Source organism: Coturnix japonica, chromosome 1, assembly GCF_054131305.1.
Source record: "Coturnix japonica strain WE chromosome 1, WE-NBRP24, whole genome shotgun sequence".
In the NCBI taxonomy this organism is placed as follows: Eukaryota; Metazoa; Chordata; class Aves; order Galliformes; family Phasianidae; genus Coturnix; species Coturnix japonica.
This window is the reverse complement of record NC_140663.1, coordinates 111,909,320-111,927,438: the sequence shown is the minus strand read 5'-3', so window position 1 is coordinate 111,927,438 and position 18,119 is coordinate 111,909,320. Positions and strand designations below refer to the sequence as shown.

The following is an 18,119-nucleotide window of genomic DNA, read 5'->3' as shown; positions in this document are numbered from 1 at the left end:
AGGACATATTTTCATACCATGGTGAGCTAAGAGGAAAAAAAACCCACATCTTTTCCTTCAGAAGATTGCTGAACAGTTAGTACCAGTGTGGCTGCTGTCCCCTTAGGGAGATTAACACGCTACAACAGGAACAAATAAATAAATCACACATGCCTGTCAGGCAGACGTGGGAAAAATGATTCTTCTTTACTGAAGTTATTGGACTTAGTGACCTTGTGTCTACCAGCATTTGGGCAGGAGCCAGTCCCAGAGGGACAAACATACAAAGGCTGTACTTGAGGTGGCTTTTGGTTTTTGTTTAATTTCTTTTTGTTTGGCAGAGTTTTAAAATAACAAAGAGAGGAAAAAAAGAAAAAAGAAAAAGAAAAAAGATAAAAAAGCACTCGAATAACTGATGTATTTATTTTCTTATATACAATTAAATATGGCACATCTGACAGTAGTTGTACAATAGAATCAAAATGATAATTAAAGCTGGACAGTAGATCAAATAACTCAGTGCTGACCCTATTAGAAGCCAAATCCTGCACACTGAATTTCTGAAGAAAGTTTTACCCTAGAGTTGCATTTAGCTAAGGATTCAGAGGCTAAGATTATCTAGTCTCAATTTCTGAGAGGCTGGCTGTTGACTGTGACTGTTACCAATACACCAGCTTCATCTTCCAGAGCATGGCACTGAACTGGCTCTTTCTGCTCTTTCTTCCACACAGACAGAATTTCATCAGTTGTTTTTATCTCTTAGAGAACAATTATCAATGCCCCAGAGGACTGACCTGCAGTTAACGATTACTCTAATAAATAAATGCAAACTGGATTCATTCTTCTGCTCTTAATGTGGAAGATGTTTGTTTTTACTACTGTTTGAAAGTCAGTGACAGCTACTTTGCAAAGCAGTGGATTTCTGGAGAGCTGGAGAAGCTGGGTCAAGGATTTTCTCTGCTTTGAGACCCATGAGAATTTCTCTTCTCCTTTGGACACCGACAATGTCTGGGACATGTTGGCTTTGCAGTTGGGCATGTTCTGGGTTGGGATGGACATCTGTCCTCACAGCTGTTTGATAAAGGAGAAAAAATAAAAGAAAAAAAGGTAAGGATTTTAATATGGTAATTCTTCACTGTTACATCCCTCAGCTTTTTCATCATTGAACACTGCAGTGTTCTCACACAGAATACACTCAGGATAGTGCTGACACCCTGTGATACAGGGAGAAAGACTTTGCTGCTGGATAGTGCTGTCCTTTTGTTTTATGAAGTGCCTTTGCTCATTGATGCTTCAGCTTTTGTTCTCCAGGGCTAACAGGCATAGTAATCTGGCATAGAATTACTATGTACAGATTACAGTCATCTCTAGAATCTAAATGTAAACAGGTGATGGCATTGATATCCTCCCATTTGCAAAACCCATAAATGACAGTCTTTGATGATGTTTCAACTCTGCTGATTCTTTTAGCTGTTTTATAGCTGTTGACAACTACTTTATGCCTGCCTTTGTTTTCAGAGCTCAATCTAAAGATGAAGGTGTTACTCCTTCCACAGCTTCCTCTACATGAATGAATCTAAGAGATCTGTGAGAATGGATTGTGTGAGTGACCATTCAACAAACTGTAGTTCTGCTTTAGTAACCAGTGAAACTCAACTCTTGTGTTTCTATATATAAGCTTTCAGACAGCATACTTGCATGCTCTTGGATCTGTACATGTGACAAGGGCTATACAAGAAATATATATATATAAGTATATATATATATATAAATTATTCTCTATGAGAATAAAAATAAACTATTGCATGAAAAAAGAGTACTTTCAAAGTATATTTTCTATTTATGTTTTGACAAAGAATCCTCAAAACTAGTTACTCAAAAGGATTGGGGGAATGCATGGAATGTAACAGTCCCAGAACAATTTTCCTGCTTCCCCATGCTATCAATTGAATGGCTTTGTGTTTGTACAAAATTTCATTAGCTCCTGGAAATCATTTGAGGACAAACATAGCAAATACTGAGTACATTGTGTGGGTGTTAATTTGGGGTGGTACCTTTGCCCCTAGAAGTCTGTGAGACTGCATTGGTCTGTCACAAAGAACACAGAGTGCGTTTGGACTACCTAGAAAATCAAGATACAGTATCTCACTGTAAATCACTTTTGTAACACAGTAATTTCAAGTGTAGTGCAGCTTTAGCAGTCATTCCCTTAAAATCAGGGGAAAAATAATAAGTACAGGTAATTGGATAGCATCCTTGTTCATATTTCTGAAAACATATTAATTAAAAATACCTTATACTCCTTCTATCTCCTATATCTATTATTGTTATTATAAACATAATTGCAGCAATTCTATACTGAATGGCAATCCTAGCTAATTCAGCACTTGCACCTCCAGCATCTACATAGGCTCGGAGCTTGCAGTATAGCCACTGAGTGACAAGGAACACTTACCTGCAGGTTTCAGCATGAAATATCTTGTGTTTCTGAGCACAGCTTTCCTGGCTCTCCCTACACAAATAGCAGCTGCAGTTCTCTTTACTTTGAATGAATTCTGTGGGACACTTCTGCCGGCAGATGCATTCACAGTTTTCTTCATCAAATTCCATATATTGTCCACACATAGCCAGCTCAGCAAGAGGAGGGAGCCCTGCAATAGCAAGTACAGCTTTTAGCAATAAGCTTTACATGGTTAAATTCTGCTCTGGAAGAGGATGGGTTATTCGCTGCAGTCAAAAGCGCTCATGTACTCTCTGATTTATTTTGGTCTTCTGTTGTTACTTACAGTGCAGATAAGGACTTTTCAGCTTTTTCAGGGTAGGAGTGGGCTGATTCTTTCACTAGTACTATTATTTCTTATGGGTTGAACCCTGCATAACAATACTTTATTTTGGGGGTGCATATTAGAAGTGCCAATGTTAGGTTTTGGAACACAGAAATCCTTACAAGACAGCAGATTTCAAAAAGAAAACTACCAGGATTTAGTATATACCCCCCACAAAGCTGCATATGCACACAAACTGGCATACTCACTGTTCAGCATACTCCACTATCCCCACCCCCCGGAAACTTTTGTAGAAGTAATACTATGTCTCATAAGATGTAATCCAGTCTAGTACTTCAATGAGCTACAAGTGTACACTTGTCAGTTAAAGGAAGGAGAAAATACTTTGTTTCAGAAACAAACCCGAGCCAAGCAAACACGCTGTCTAATACTTCATCTGTCTTCCTTCACAATACACATCTGGACTATAATATGAGGTTAATCCTAGAGAAAAGGGAATGTATTTTCTGAAAGCCACATTAAAATGCTGGCAGCACATCCCTGGTTAAAGGTCATGGCTTATAATGTGTCAGTAGAAAGATAATTTCCTGTAATTTTACAATTAACTATTGGATTTAGCCTATGGAATGTGGAATGTAACCTGTGTCCATGACCTCTGCAACCTGAGATCTGATCTGAGTGACCAGAACAGACCTGCACACTACTTGAAAGAAACCTTCATTATTATTTGCTTAATGCTGGAAAACCAATATCCAAAAAATTAAAAAGAAAGAAGAGGGAAAGAAATCTGCCACAAATTCTTGGAAAACAAACCACTTCCTTGGGGTGATAAAGCTTGGCATGTATGAGCGTTTCAGCCTTGCTTCATTTCAACATCAAAGGCCACATCATTTAAGTTATTTTGTCCCAGCCACAGCCAAACCTATTGTGCTTCACAGAATGATATTTTATCTGAGGAAATATTGGGCTTATGTCAACAAAAGCAATAATTTAACAAGCCACAGATTCTAATCTCCAAGCTGACCTTAGAAAAGGCTTAAGAGGACTCTGGCTACTCAGTGTACTTTGGACATACTCTGATATATAGTGTACTAATTCTTTCTTGAGTGGAAAGCCTAACTTGAGCTTAACTACTTTACTTGATGGCCAAATAATCTGATTCAGAATGAGAACAGATCCTACAGGGGAAGGGAAAAAAAAAAAAAAAAGAAAGAAAAAAAAAAAGTAACATGAAACTGATCTATAAGCTTTAGGACATCTTAATCAACAGAGCACTTCATGAAATCATTAGATTCGACTTTAGCTTGCTTGCCAGCTTGCTTTTATGGTTGCCTTGGTTTATTGTTTTGTTTGCTGAATGCAGTTCAAACCAGAGAGGAAAAGCTTTCTTCTGGGTCCATCTGCTTCACTGCTGTCATTGTTTCATTTTCACCAGTACAATTTCCTAAGCAAATCATGTGTTGGGTTTTTCTTTTTTTTTGCCTGTGTTGTTTGTTTGTTTGTTTTTAATCTTATAAAGGCCGTGGGGAAATTTTAACTTTATTCCTAAAACTTACTGCTAGTAGGTGTCTTTAGACACCTCACAGAATATTTCCTGCAAATTTATTTGGCAGTAAAGTTTTCCAGGAAAAGCAGAGAGTGAAAAGAAGTACTGATCACTTGTATCACAGAATCACAGAATGGCCTGGGTTGGAAGGGACCTCAAGGATCATGAAGCTCCAACCCCCCTGCCTGGCAGGGCCACCAAACTTCCATGTTTACTAGATCTGGTTGCCCAGGGCCCCATCCAACCTGGCCCTGAACAACTCCAGGGATGGGGCATCCACAACCTCCCTGGGCAGCCTGTTCCAGGACCTCACCACTCTCCTAGTAAAAAAAATCCCCCTAACATCCAACCTAAATCTTCCCTCTTTCAACTTAAAACCATTTCCCCTTGTCTTGCTTTTATCATCCCTTTCAAAGTGTTTACACCCCTCCTGATTATATGTACCCTTCAGGTTCTGAAAGGCTGCAATGAGGTCACCCCACAGCCTTCTTTTCTCCAGGCTGAACAAGCCCAGCTCCCTCAGTCTGTCCTCATAGGGCAGGTGCTCCATCCCCTTGACCATCTTTGTGGCCCTCCTCTGGACCCTCTCCAACAGCTCTATGTCTTTTTTTGTACTGAGGGCTCCACACCTGGACACAGTATTCCCAATGGGGCCTCACAAGAGAAGAGTAGAGAGGGACAATCACCTCCGTATCCCTACTGGCCACCCCTCTCCTGATGGAACCCAGGATACCACTTGCTTTCCGAGCTGCAAGAGCACACTGCTGGCTCATGTTAAGTTTCTATTTTGCATCAATTTTATCCTCTTCCATTTCCTTCTACAGACTTGAAAGAGTATATATCAGTTTGAAAGCATCCGAAACACTTTAATATAGTCATAAAATACAATCAAATAATTTCAAAGGTCATATAACCTTTTTCAATGACTAAAGCTAACAGGAGGAACTGCTTTTACCCGCCTTATTCCTGATACATCTGTTCTTGAGAATGTCCCATAATGAAAATTCAAGACTTTCCTCACAATATATTCCAGGGATAAATCTTTCTACTGTTAAATGATTTTTTATAATGTCCATTATACAATTAAAGGCAAATATAAGATTTAAAAAAATAAATCAAGAATGCCTACTTCACTGCATGTTTTTAGTACCTTCCTGTTTCTTATTCAGGTTTGCTACTAGAAGTGAATTAAAACGTCCAAGGAAAAAGTATGAGATAGGGATAAACATACCAGTGTTTATTTTCAGGTGAGTTTATACACTGTAAACAAGATCTGTCTAAGTATGTGGAGTCAAAACTGTAGCTCTCACAAAAAGAAGCGGAACAAAGCCTAAATGCAACACAAACATCCTGCAGATAATAAGCAGAAGTGTCCACTGTTAATTTAATTTTACCTTCCCGTCTGTTTGAGTGCTGTACATCTGCAACACATTCACATTTGTCACTATCCCAGACCCATCCATTATGGCAAAGTTTGTTTGTAAAGGGACAACTAGAAGGAAAAGAAAAACAAAAACCAGAACAGATGGAAATTAGAAAAGTAAATATAAAGAGCAGCAGCACAGTTATTTGGCAGAATGAACCTACTGGTGTTCTGCCACTTGTATTATGTGAAGTTGTGGCATCTGTGTGCATTATTTCTGCAATCAGAAAACCTTGACATTGGATGATGGGGCTGGATCTCAGCTAACAGTAGTAGTAGACAGAGCATAGATAGAGCATGTATTTCAGACTACACGCATAGGAAGGAAACGGCTATTGTTTTGCAGGTCCACTTTTCTTTTTCATTTGTTTGTTTGTTTGTTTCCAGCTCTGCTCCACCCAGGGCAGTCTTAGTATTCATGCCATCTATCTATATGCTTACATATAAGGCTAGACAGAGACAACGGAGTTAACATTAAATAACGCTTTAGATGTGTTTCTAGTGTGTTAATTTAGCAAATTCCCACCAGGATTACAGTTGTGCTATACCATACTTTGGAGTGAAGTGTGAAATCACTTTTGTCTGAGCACTGAACCTGGCAGATGCAAGCCAAGGCTTGGACAAGAATTGCCAGGCCATGCTTTTGACCCAGGGTGCCATGAAGTAGAGTGGAATTTTCTATGTTGACCTCAGCACTCTTTTTATGGCTAGTTAATGTGTGAACAGAGTTGCTTGTGTCAAGCTGAAAAATCTATGCACATATACCCAAGTAGCTCCAGTGGAGTGGGATGATAACATCTGCACTTTGAGTCCCCTCTCAAGCATTTTCATATCTTAATGATTGCAGATCCTTTTGTGCTAGCCTGCTGCTTTTTGGATTCCAGTTTCCATTCAGTATTATGTAAAAGATTCAATCAAAGCTTTATAATCCTGAGTGATAATCAAGATAATTGGAAAAACGTTTGGGATAACAGAAAGTGAAGGCACCTTTACAACAATCAAAACAGAGCAAAGCAATTTTCTTACTTCAGACTTAATAGGTAGCAAATTGTAAATGGATTAACTTACCCATCTTCTTCTGGGTACTGGACAGATCTTCGTATGATGGTGTACTGGTGACGCTGGGTATTTGACAAACACTTACAGCCAGTGTGGTTGGCAATTTTGATTGGCACGGGCTCTGGAACACTTGTCAAAGGAACTGAGATCTCAAAGAGCTATGTGGGTGAAATAACCATATTTATTTATTTATTTTCCAGTTTCCATTTTACAGTTCATACATGAAGTCTTAAATTAAAACTTTCTATCTTTTGCCACTGTTTGCCTCACCACTGCTCTTTTGTATCGATAGTTACCTCAGGTATAAATAAGCAGGTGGCCACTGAGTGTTTTGAAGTGAGGGATGGATTATGTCCACCATAAGCTTGCTAAAATGATCATACTGGTGCTATATACCCTACATTGTCCCAAATTCTTCACATGAACACTCAAATGCTTCTTGTGTATTGCTAGGGCAAGATGAAAAACATACGGACATTGGTAACTTTATTCTTAATTGTATCATCATCTAAATCTTAACCACTTATGGAGACATTAACTATCCTAGAGTACTCAAACACTGCATCTTTAGACCCCTAACTTGATCCAAGTCTCCTCCTCAGAGAAGGAAGAAACAGGAGTAAATGAAGGACAGTTTAATTAGGTTTCTATAGGGAATTATCCTGGGAACAACTTTGTTTATTGCAGAACCTAAAGAAACAAGAAGCCTAACTTCAGTGTATGCAAATTAATGTGATCTCAGAATGAAAGCCCTGGTTCCTTGTGCAGCAAATTGTAAGAGGTGCTGAAATTATACTCAACCCCTCTGCCCTGACAGGCCAACTTTCTTCAAGTGGAGAGTAAGGCACGGGGTACTTCTCTGCATGCCAGCTCAGAGCTGTATCTACATTCAGCATCTGGGAAATATTCCTAGATCTTATGGGTTAGATTTTTAAACTTAAATATCACAGCATCTAACTTTGGGAATATCTTTCAGTGGATTTTTAACAAGAGGACAAAAAATACTCTCACTTATATAGGAGTAATTCTGTTGATTCTAGAGAAGTTATTCTGAACTGATGGTAGTGTATCCAGAAGTGGAATTTAGGTGAGAGCTTTGGAGGAAATGGTTGTTTTGAAGAGCACTAAAGAAATGCAGAATTACAGATCTTCAACAAACTTAGGAACTGCTGATTAAAAACCAAGTAAGTAAATAAATACTTTTTAACCTAGCTCCCTGAGCTGATCAGATGTCTTTTGTGTGTGGCCAGCAGCCTGTAAACACTTTCTCTTTCTGGTACGGAATTAAAGAAATTAATGAACATTGCCACATGCAGGATAGGCCCTGATTTGTTTTAACTATATTCCAATGAAACCAGACACAAAGAAATTACAATCCACAAAAGCTGAAACAATATGTAAGCCAGTCAGGCCAGCTGCCTTCAAATGTTTCCCCATGGGGACTTAAATCTTCTTTTTAAAATAGCTGCCCCAGTCTTTGCTCTTACTTAAAGAATACCCTTTTTGATAACTGGAATTTAATAAATTATTCCAAGTGCAAAAGGTTTTAAAAGTAGGGATGCCCAAGATGAAGATAAATCTAGGAAGACCAGTCCCCTGGTCTTCAGTTTCAAATGTAGAGCTTAGAACTGTGCTCAGTCACCCACTGGAGCAAGATATCTCTGTACATAGATGTTAAAGGTACTCTACTGAAAAATACTCTCCAGATGCTCTTTATGCTCACACTGTGGCAGTGGTCATTAAAAGTCAGACATTTATTGCTACTGATTTAAGCCTTTCTTTCCCATAGTGGCTTGTGATTTGTGATATTCAGATCCCAAGTCATTCATATGGAGAGCATCTGGTCTCTTCTGCTGAAAACATCTTTTAGGCTTGCAAATCCATAACTACCAGCTAGGCTTGTGGAATTGATGTCAGTTTTAAAAATACAGCTCTCAGACTCATGGCCCCACACAACAAAACTTCCCAGTCTCTCCTAATCCTTTGGATTTTCACAAGCCAATGTTCTCAAGGGTCCCAGATCCAAGTAACAATATGTTAAATAAGGATTAAACCCCTTAATGTCACATGAGCCTGCAATCACTTTCTCAGGACCTGATTTTCCATCTCTCTGCATAAACAGACATTTTCAATAATGCAGCATGAGTGTGAAATGTTATTGCACATGCCTGCATTCACTCCACATGGATAAAAAATTAATTCTCTTGTTTGTTATGGTAGTGCAGACAGATATTTCACAACAGGATTTCAGAAACCAAACATCCTCTTTCCCCTCCGTTTTTTGAGAGCCGGGTCAGAAAGAGAGAAGATAAATAGATTCATTTACCGTTTTTGACACATAAGTTGTACTCGTGTTCATGCAGCTCAGACTCTCCTCATTGCAGCAGCCTCCACATCTGAACACATTCACGCAGGGTGGCTTGAAGAACTTGTTGGTTGTCGTACCCAGCTCTTTGGCAACTTCTACACAGGTTTCCCTTGGCACACATTGAGTCTTCTGCCATTCTTCATCTATGACTAGAAAGAGCCCCATTTTTATTGAGCGATTGCGGCAAAGTAAACCTCTGTTTAGTAAGGTATTACATAAATAAAAATAAAGTGCTGACAGGCCATCTACACTTACTTAGATCAATTTAAGGACCAGAGAGAGGCAGAGTACAAAATTATCCCAGTAACTTACGCCAGCTGCCCTGGCAAAGACGTTGCTACATTTATCTGCTTTCAGTATTCAGTAGGGGTGACCAAAATGTCCCTTAATGTCTATGGGCTAAGTAGGGCTGATTGCTAGTCAATGGATATATGTCTGGATGAAAGCTGGTCAGTCTTGGAACCAGTGCTCTTCAACATCTTTATGAATTACCTGGGCAGGGGGGTTTCACAGAATCACAGAATTATCAAGGTTGGAAAAGACCTAGTATATCATCTAATCCAACCATTACCAATACTTCCCAGCTAAATTATATCCCTTTAATTAAGGTTTAATGTACCTTCAGCTGAGTGGTGCAGTTGACACAATAGAAAGTCATCCTGAGGGACCTGGACAAACCTGAGAAGCAGGACCATGTGAACCTAATGAGGCTCAGCAAGATTGGGTGCAAGGTGCTACACCTGAGTTGCAGCAATCCCACATATATGTACAGAATGGGTGAAGAACTGCTTGAGAGTAGCCCAGTGGAGAAGGACTTGTGGGTTCTGGTGAACAAAAATCTGAAAATGAGCCAGCTATGACCAACTTCCTGGGCAGCATCATAAGAGAGGTGGCCAGCAAGGATAGGGAGGTCATTGCTCTTCTTTGCTCTGCCCTTTTAAGGCCCCCTCTGGAGTACTGCGTCCAGGTTTGGAGCCCCTAGCACAAGAAAGATGGGGAGAGGGTCCAGAAGGCTAGAGCACCTCTCCTGGGGAGACAGGCTGAAGGAATTGGGCTTGTTTAGCTTGGAAAAGAGAAAGCTCTGGGGAGAACTCATTGCAGCCTCCCAGTACTTGAAGGGTGCTTATAAACAGGAGGGAGAGAAACTTTTTACACAATCTTATAGTGAAAGGACAAGGGGGAATAGTTTTAAACTCAAACATGGAGATTAAGGTTAAATGTTAGGAAGAAATTCTTTCCTCAGAGGGTGCTGAGGCACTGGCTGTCCAGAGAATCTATGGATGCCCCATCCCTGGACGCCTTGGATGGGGCCCTGTGCAGCCTGATCATGTGTGTGGCAGCCCTGCCCATGGCTGGAAATTGAAATTGGGTGGTCTGTAAGGTCCTTGCCAAGCCTAAGCCATTCTAAGATTTTGTGATACCTTATGGCAGATAATGAGATCCCAGCGCCAACTCATCAGCACAAGCAGTCCCCAGCTCCTTATCCTATCCTGCAGGACCATCTCAAGTTGCAGTCCCAGCATCTCACCACCCTTACCCCTCAGTAGGCATGCAGAGCCCAGGCCTGACTGGAAAAGCACATAAATGATTAACAGACTCTGGTCAGAGAGTATTAGTGCTCCCACTGGATGACAGCCAGACAGCGCTGTCTCTGAGCTGATGAGCAAAATCCAAGACAAACACTCTCACACTAAGTACCCTCAGGGAATTCAAGTTAGAATAACAGGAATACAAATTCAAGTCTGTTTTATCTATTCAAAACACTGTGGCATCTTTCGAATACTGAATTGGTGTCAGCTAGTAATTTATTTCAGGCACATCTATCAAATAATGACTGTGAGAAGGAATAATGCATTCACTGGCTGAAGCAGTGAGAGACAAATCTTAACATAATACCACCTCAGTGCTTTGTAGAGGTGGCCATGCTTTTTTTTTTTTTTTTTTTTTTTTGCACTTTTGTTTTCCAGATTCCTGTTATGGAATAAGTTGATAGTCAACTTATGCTTTAAGTCTGTCTTAAAATCAAGGAAATTTTTTCCTGTCTGCCTCTTTTCATCAGCTTTATGAAGGACAGGGAGCAACTTCTATCAAGAAAATTGCTTTCATTTCCATTGCTGTCCATCTTCCTGCTATTATGCCAGCAGTGTGTGCATTTACAGAGCAGTTCTAAAAGAAAGAAAATAAACTCTGAAAGACTTTTAATCAAAATGCTATACTTTTCTTCAGATGAGCCTTTATTTCTCCCTTTCCTGGCTGACTTTCCTTCTATTACTTTTATTTTCTTCATCTGACCGTGTACATTTCAATTAGTTTGTTTATTCCTGCAAAGTCTTTCCCAAGGGTTGATTCATGCCACTTTCCAGTCATGCAAAAAGTACAAAAAATAAGAGTTTGGGACCTGGATTCTGATTTTACTTCCTACAGCATAAATTAAGAGCAGAATCACTAATAGAATTTTGTGGAGTAACTGAGTCAATCAAAACATCTCTCTAATCCTAAGCCTTAAAATAGAAAATAAAGTGTTTGCCAAACTTATTACAGTACATGCATGTAATCGCTTCAGATGTCACTTCAGTGAGTGTAAGCAGTGACCTTTCTATCCGTACACATCCTCCCTTTATTAACCACTTTTTTAACAGAAGGGATGTTTTAGGAAGGTCTGATCAAATAACTGAATGTCATATTTTGTTGTGAAAGACTATGATCTTTTGATGAAACACTCTGATCTTTTCTGCTGCAAAATTTGGGTGCAATGAAATGCACTTGAAGTCTGAAAGTGCTACTGTTGTAGGTGAGCTGAGCTACTTTGGAGAGACTGTGGTGGCATGGGGTGAGGTGAGCTTTCAGTGAGATCACTAAAGCTCTAGAAAGGAGGAACAATTTCCTGAATTCAGAGAATCACAGAACCACAGAATTATGGAGGTTGGAAGAGTTCTCTGGAGATCAACTAGTCCATCTCCTCTTCCTGGGTAGTCTGTTTCAGTACTGTAACCCTCAAAGCAAAGAAGTTTTTCTTCATGCTCATATGAAAAATCCTATGTTTCAGTTTGTGCCCATTGCCCCTTGTTCTGTCACTGAGCACCACTGATAAGAGTCCAACTCCATCCTTTTTACTCCCACCCTCTATATATTTATAAGCATTGACAAGATCCTCCCCTCAGCCTTCTCTTCATCAGCCTGAAAAGACCTGGGTCTCTGAGGATTCCTCATATGAAAGATGTTTCAGGTGCCCCAGTCATCTCTGTGGCTCCCTGCTGAGCTCTCTCAAGAATTCCTCTTTCTTGGACTGTGTCAGAACTGGACACAGAACTACAAAAGTGGCCTCAGTAGGGCAGAGCAGAGGGGGAGGATCACCTCCCTCAACCTGCTGGTGATGCTCTTTTTAATTCACTCTAGGATACCATTTGCTTTCTTGGCCACGAGAGTACACTGCTGGTTCCTGGTCACTTTGTAGTCTAACAGGACACCGAGGTCCTTCTCTACAGAGCTGCTTTCTAGCATGTCAGCCCCTAACCTGTACTAATGTGTGTGGTTATTCCTCCTCAAGTGGAAGGCTCTGCACTTCCCATGTTCAACTTCATAAGGTTCCCCTCTGCCTAACTCTCCAGCCAGTCCAGGTCCCACTGAATGGCAGCACTGCCTTCTGATATGTCATATGTCAGCCATTACTTCCAGCTCCATATAACCAGCAAATTTATTGAGAGTGCACTCTAGCCCTTCATCTGGGACACTGAAGAAGACTTGAGCAAGAATCTATCTAGTACCAATCCCTGGGGAGCAGTGCTAGCTACAGGCTTCCAACCAAACTCTGTTGCTGATCACAACTCAATGAGCTCTGCCAGTTCTCAATCCACCTGACTGTCCACTCATCTATCCCACACACTTTCTAAGGTTACCTAACACGATGTTCTGGGAGGCAGTGTAAAAAGCCTTGATGAAGTTAAGGTAGACAACATCCACTGCTCTCTGCTTATCTACCCAACCAGTCATGACATCATAACTACCTGTCTAATTTCCCCTTAACAAACACATGTTAAGTACTCCTAATAATATTTCTTTTTCTGTTTGTTTGGAGATGACATCCAGAATAAGCTTTTCCATCACCTTCCAGGGCCAGAAGTGATCTGACAGCTCTGTAGTTTCCCTGCTCCTCCTCCTTGCCCTTTTTGAATACTGCAGTGACACTGGCTTTCCTCCAGTTCTCTCCCATTCTCTATGACCTTTCAAAGATGATAGAGAGCAGCTTGGCAATCACTTCTGTCAGCTCCCTCAGCTCTCATGAGTGCATTCCATTGAGGCCCATGAATTCGTGTCCATCAAGGTTGCCTAAATGACCCCTGAGCAGATCCTCCTTGACCAAGAGGAAGTCTTCCTTTCCCTAGGCTCTCTCTAATCTCCCAGGTCTGGGATCCCCAAGAATCCTGTCTTAGCAGTAAAGACCAAAACAAAGAAGGTGTTCAATAACCTGGCATTCTCAGTGTCCTTCATTACCAGGGCTCCTACCTCATTTCAGCAGCAGGTCCACATTTTCCCTAACCTATTTTTTGCTGCAGACATACTGAAGGAAGTTTTTCTTGTGCTTTGACCTCTTCCACCCTGGCTGGAGTCTGGGATGCTGTGGGAGATGGTCTAATAGTGAAGCAGTGAATAGCCTAGACCCAGACATCTCATCATAACACTTTACTAAAACAAAACAGATGCCCTTGGCAAAGGGGGTCAGTGCTTACTGACTGGAAAGAGCATGGGAAAGAAATATACGTTTACGAGTTTGTAGGCTTTGCTTTGTTTTCTTGGGCTTTTTTTCTGTTTTTGTAAGGAGCTTTAGTACCTTGAATGTATTAAGATATTAGAACAAAGACGTTTCTGTTCTGGAGTAATTCCACTTTGGATGAAGGAATGGAGAAGATGACCCAATAGGCTGACATCTCTGTGTCTAAAGTTAGATCTTTAAAAAGAAAGTAGGAAGTGACCTAACAGCTGTGCCACGTTGTTATAAAAGAGTTATATCTGTACGCCTACAGGCGTCTGACATTACCTAAACAGTTATATTATTCTGCCACTGAAGAAAGCCTATTACGACATCCTTTGTTTTTTCACTGTATTGACAAAAGGATTATTATTTTTTTCTTTTTTCTCCAGAAATACCGATGCTCACTAAATGAGCAACAGTGAATAGAGAAAAATTGTGTTTGACCATTGGTACTACTTCTGACAACATCGGTTCCTAATGTTTATGTACAGACTTGTAAAGGTGTTAAAATGAAAAGCGTGTCAATAGTTAAAGCCCTCTTAACTGTTCTTCCTTTGTATATTGGATGTTGTTTTCTTCTGTTGCAGGGTCTCTTTTGTTTTGTTTTTGTGTATGTGTGTATTTTTATTTTATTTTATTTTCAATACAAATGTTCTATTAGAAGTTTAAAGCCATGCCTGTCATATGAAAGCCATGTTCAGACTGGCATTCATCTCTGTATTTCTGTCCCATGTCTTAGAGAAGCAAATTAAGGCCTTTGCTTTGCCATAAATTAACTGAAATGTAGAAGTAATAGATATGAAAGTGACACTAATGGTGTGCAAATATAGCTGTGGTTATTGCAATAGTGATGTTGGAACAGAATCAGCAATATCTGATTTCCCCAAAGGAAAGTGATATGGTCATATAGCTTCAGATTCAAAACTGAAAGAAAAAATAGCTTTGTCAGTACTTGGCCAGGCTACAGAGTAGCTTTGCTGTAGGATATCCACCTCCTTGACAGAAGCAGAGCAATTGATCCTTTATTTTACATCAATGATCATATAACGGCCTTCTTCTCTCTCACTTACAGGGAACAGCATTCATTTTTGCTTCAAGAGAGGGAAAAGATTGTGATTCCCTGGACTTAGGTACTGACTGGCAGTTTCAAAGCCTACTTCTTATCTCCAGGGAGATTTCCTCAAACAGAGTAAGAGTATTAGGACAATAGCTCCTCCCTCCAGTTTCCACCCAGACACTAGTACCGATGCAGTGCCTTAGATCAGAGTGCACTTCATTATAAATGGAATTTCAATGCCTGTTTAAAGCTCATTTGTTTCTGACTGCAAGTAAATTCCTGGATCTGGCACAGTGCTGCTGGCAAGCCCCTCAGCCCATCAGTCCAGACCACTCTTTGCATGTTTATTTCCTGTCTGTCCTTGGACTGATTGATCCATACATAACAGAACTCTTCTTTGGACAATATACAGTACAATAAGCCTGATTTGGCCATAAAAAGGGAGATGTACTCAGGCCATTGCCTGACATTTTTTCATACAATGTCATTTTCCATTAATATCCTGCTGTTTCCAGTGCAGGTGTCTTCTAGGAAACCCCTGGTACTTAACCCATTACTGCATAAGATACAGCGGTCCTGAAGCTGGAGCTAGACTCAAATGCAATCCTGCACTTACCTTTCAGTGTATCGATATCATAGAAAGCAGCAGCAAATCTGGTGGAGCGATGTGATGCAGAGCGGGAGTCTAAATTGGCCAGGCTTTTGAGTTTTAGCCTGCATTTCCACAGCTTCCAGTCCTCAGCATGAGTTATTCGAAGGAGCTCTTCCAGGCTGGATGCTCTCCTGATCTGCTGCTCTGACCGCTCCAATGCTGACAGAGATGTCCTCTGGAAGGAAAGGAGGAAATCAAAAATCCAGAACCTTTACAGAGCTTCTGGATGCTCTTACGCAAGAGGCAGCACATTGCTGAGAGCAGCTAAGAAAAGCTGGAACAACAGCTACCGGTTTCTGATGGCACCTGAAGTCACCTCAGGTGCCAAAATGGGTGTCTATCAGGAAACATCACTGCAAGAGAAGTTGATAGAGCCAGAAGCTGCCCGGAGTAGAAGGGCCTGTCCACCTGGTGGGCAAACACAACATTCAACAAACTGCAAAGTGCAAGGTACCTATTTCATTTCCCACCCTACCATGCAGGGCAGACAAGGTGGCCTCAGTTCCAGTCTCCATGTTTGGCTGTGCAGCACTGTTACCTCAGTCACTCATTTTCTGCCTTCTTGATGTATATGACCATTCTTTAGTCCCATGGTAGAAGATTCCTTACAGAGGCCTACTCCATTAGTTTAAAGTCGTTAATCTTTACCTTTTTAAGGTAAACAATGCACAGCACTCCACAGCAGTGCTTGATTATTTGACTGCTGCCTTCCAGCATTTGTGTTTATGCCTTTACTAAGACAGTTTGTATTTATTTCCAATGACTCACTGAGTCTGCAGAAAACTATTGCCTTCAACCCAAGCAAAAGGTTATCATTGTGCATGACTGCATTGCACTGGGCTGGTGCTCTCAGTTGTGCTCTCTGTTCATGCAGTTGACTGTACTTTTTGACTTGCAAATTAAGGGCTGCTCTGCCAGCTCTCATAAATAATGCACCATGTCTTAAAGGCAAAGCCGAAAGACAGAAGCTGGTGATGAGGTAGGCAGCAGCCTGCAGTCCCAACCAGTAGCCAGTTAGTTTTCTGCATAAGGCTGGAGAAAAGGTAAGGGGAAGAATTACCTACAAGAGGAAGATTTTTAGATGAGATTTAAAACCTAGGCACTAATCACATCTGTTATTCATTATTAAAACATCTGTGGCATTTATTTTGCAATGATACAGATGTTAACTTGTACATTCTGGCCAAGTTCATTTTTTGCATAATTACCTTCCACTGACCTAAAAATCCCTAAGCAGTTAACTCGGAATAAATTCTTTGCTCTTCTTTTATGCCTATATGGAACAGTGTATTGTGTTCTACCAAGCTGCCATGTATCATTACAAAGATGGTTGTTTTTTGTAAGTATATGATTTCTCATACATTTCATATGTGATTAAAACTGGAAAGCCCACCTCAATACTTATGGCCAATAAGTCAAAAGGAATGTGAACAATTAGCACCAGTAACTGAACTGCAACACAGTTTTAGAAACAAGATACCCAGAATTTTGCTGATCTAGGAAGGCTGAAATTCAACTTGAGGTCAATGTGTTGAGTAATTTGTTCTAAGAACTACAGCTTGTATTCTTTCCTATCCACGTACTGTCTCTGACTATACAAAAGATGAGTATAGGACCTGATGTGGTGTGGCACTGAGAGCGAAGGTATTAAAATTGAAGCATTTACAAGATTTCTTTGTCTACAGTAAAAAGCTTTTCTGTCTGGATCAGCATCTAAAACTTTTAAACTTGAACAAAATTACAGAGAACCAGTAAAATGTGATGATGGCATCCTGTAAATGAAAAGATGTATCTGCATTCCTTGTGGAAGTCAGTAGTTTAACCTTGCATTTCCATTTCTTTTAGTTAAATATCAAATATTTTTATTAATGGTTACTAGTAATTTTAAACCTAAGATCATAGAAAACAGAAAAAAACACATGCTACATGGTACAGAAAGATTTCCAGGCTTATCCAACTCAATTATTTGTACTGCTTTAAGTATTTTTGTATTTCTAAAGCTACAGAATTTCACTGGTGTGTAAATTCACTGACCTTATGCCTACTAAATAGTTACTGTATGGAAAAGATAAGTTTTATTAATAGAATTCTATTCTGTATGCATATCTAGTAGGTTTTAAACTGTGGTAATTACAGAACAGTACTTCTGATGTTGATATATTACAGTGGTATGGACAAAGCCTACCCATGTATGCAGTTTTGTTCCTCCTTTTTCTGTTATTGGAAATTGGAGAAGTACACAAGGGAAATGGAAAGAACAGTGAGCAATACAGTATTCTCTCGGTAGTCATTAGAGATTAATCCTAATTAACTACACTGTGTTCATCCAAAACTCACATAGAATCCATGGAACAGAGTTATAATTTCTCTGCCAACTCAAATCTTGCTCAGTATGGCCAAGGCTATTCAACCCCAAAGTGTATTTCCTAACAAGCACCCAGACTCTGGGGTTAATGGTATATTCAGTTGCCTCCCAGCACAATGCCATAATAGGTGTGC

The 18,119-nt window shown here is 40.2% G+C and overlaps 1 protein-coding gene across 3 annotated transcripts in view; it reads right to left on the bottom strand.

Annotated features, from left to right (window-relative positions):
* Positions 1-383: 383 nt before the first annotated feature.
* Positions 384-18,119, bottom strand: part of VEGFD (vascular endothelial growth factor D) — a 66,631-nt gene continuing 48,895 nt past the window's right edge. For all 3 annotated transcript variants that reach the window (XM_085550414.1, XM_015886614.3, XM_015886603.3), the window contains 6 exons: positions 15,585-15,795; positions 9,120-9,310; positions 6,803-6,951; positions 5,706-5,803; positions 2,435-2,630; positions 384-1,050 (listed from right to left, as the gene is read on the bottom strand). In XM_085550414.1, coding sequence (XP_085406540.1) covers positions 924-1,050; positions 2,435-2,630; positions 5,706-5,803; positions 6,803-6,951; positions 9,120-9,310; positions 15,585-15,795 — 972 coding nt within the window. In that variant the 3' untranslated portion in view covers positions 384-923. The remainder of the gene's footprint in view (positions 1,051-2,434; positions 2,631-5,705; positions 5,804-6,802; positions 6,952-9,119; positions 9,311-15,584; positions 15,796-18,119) is intronic.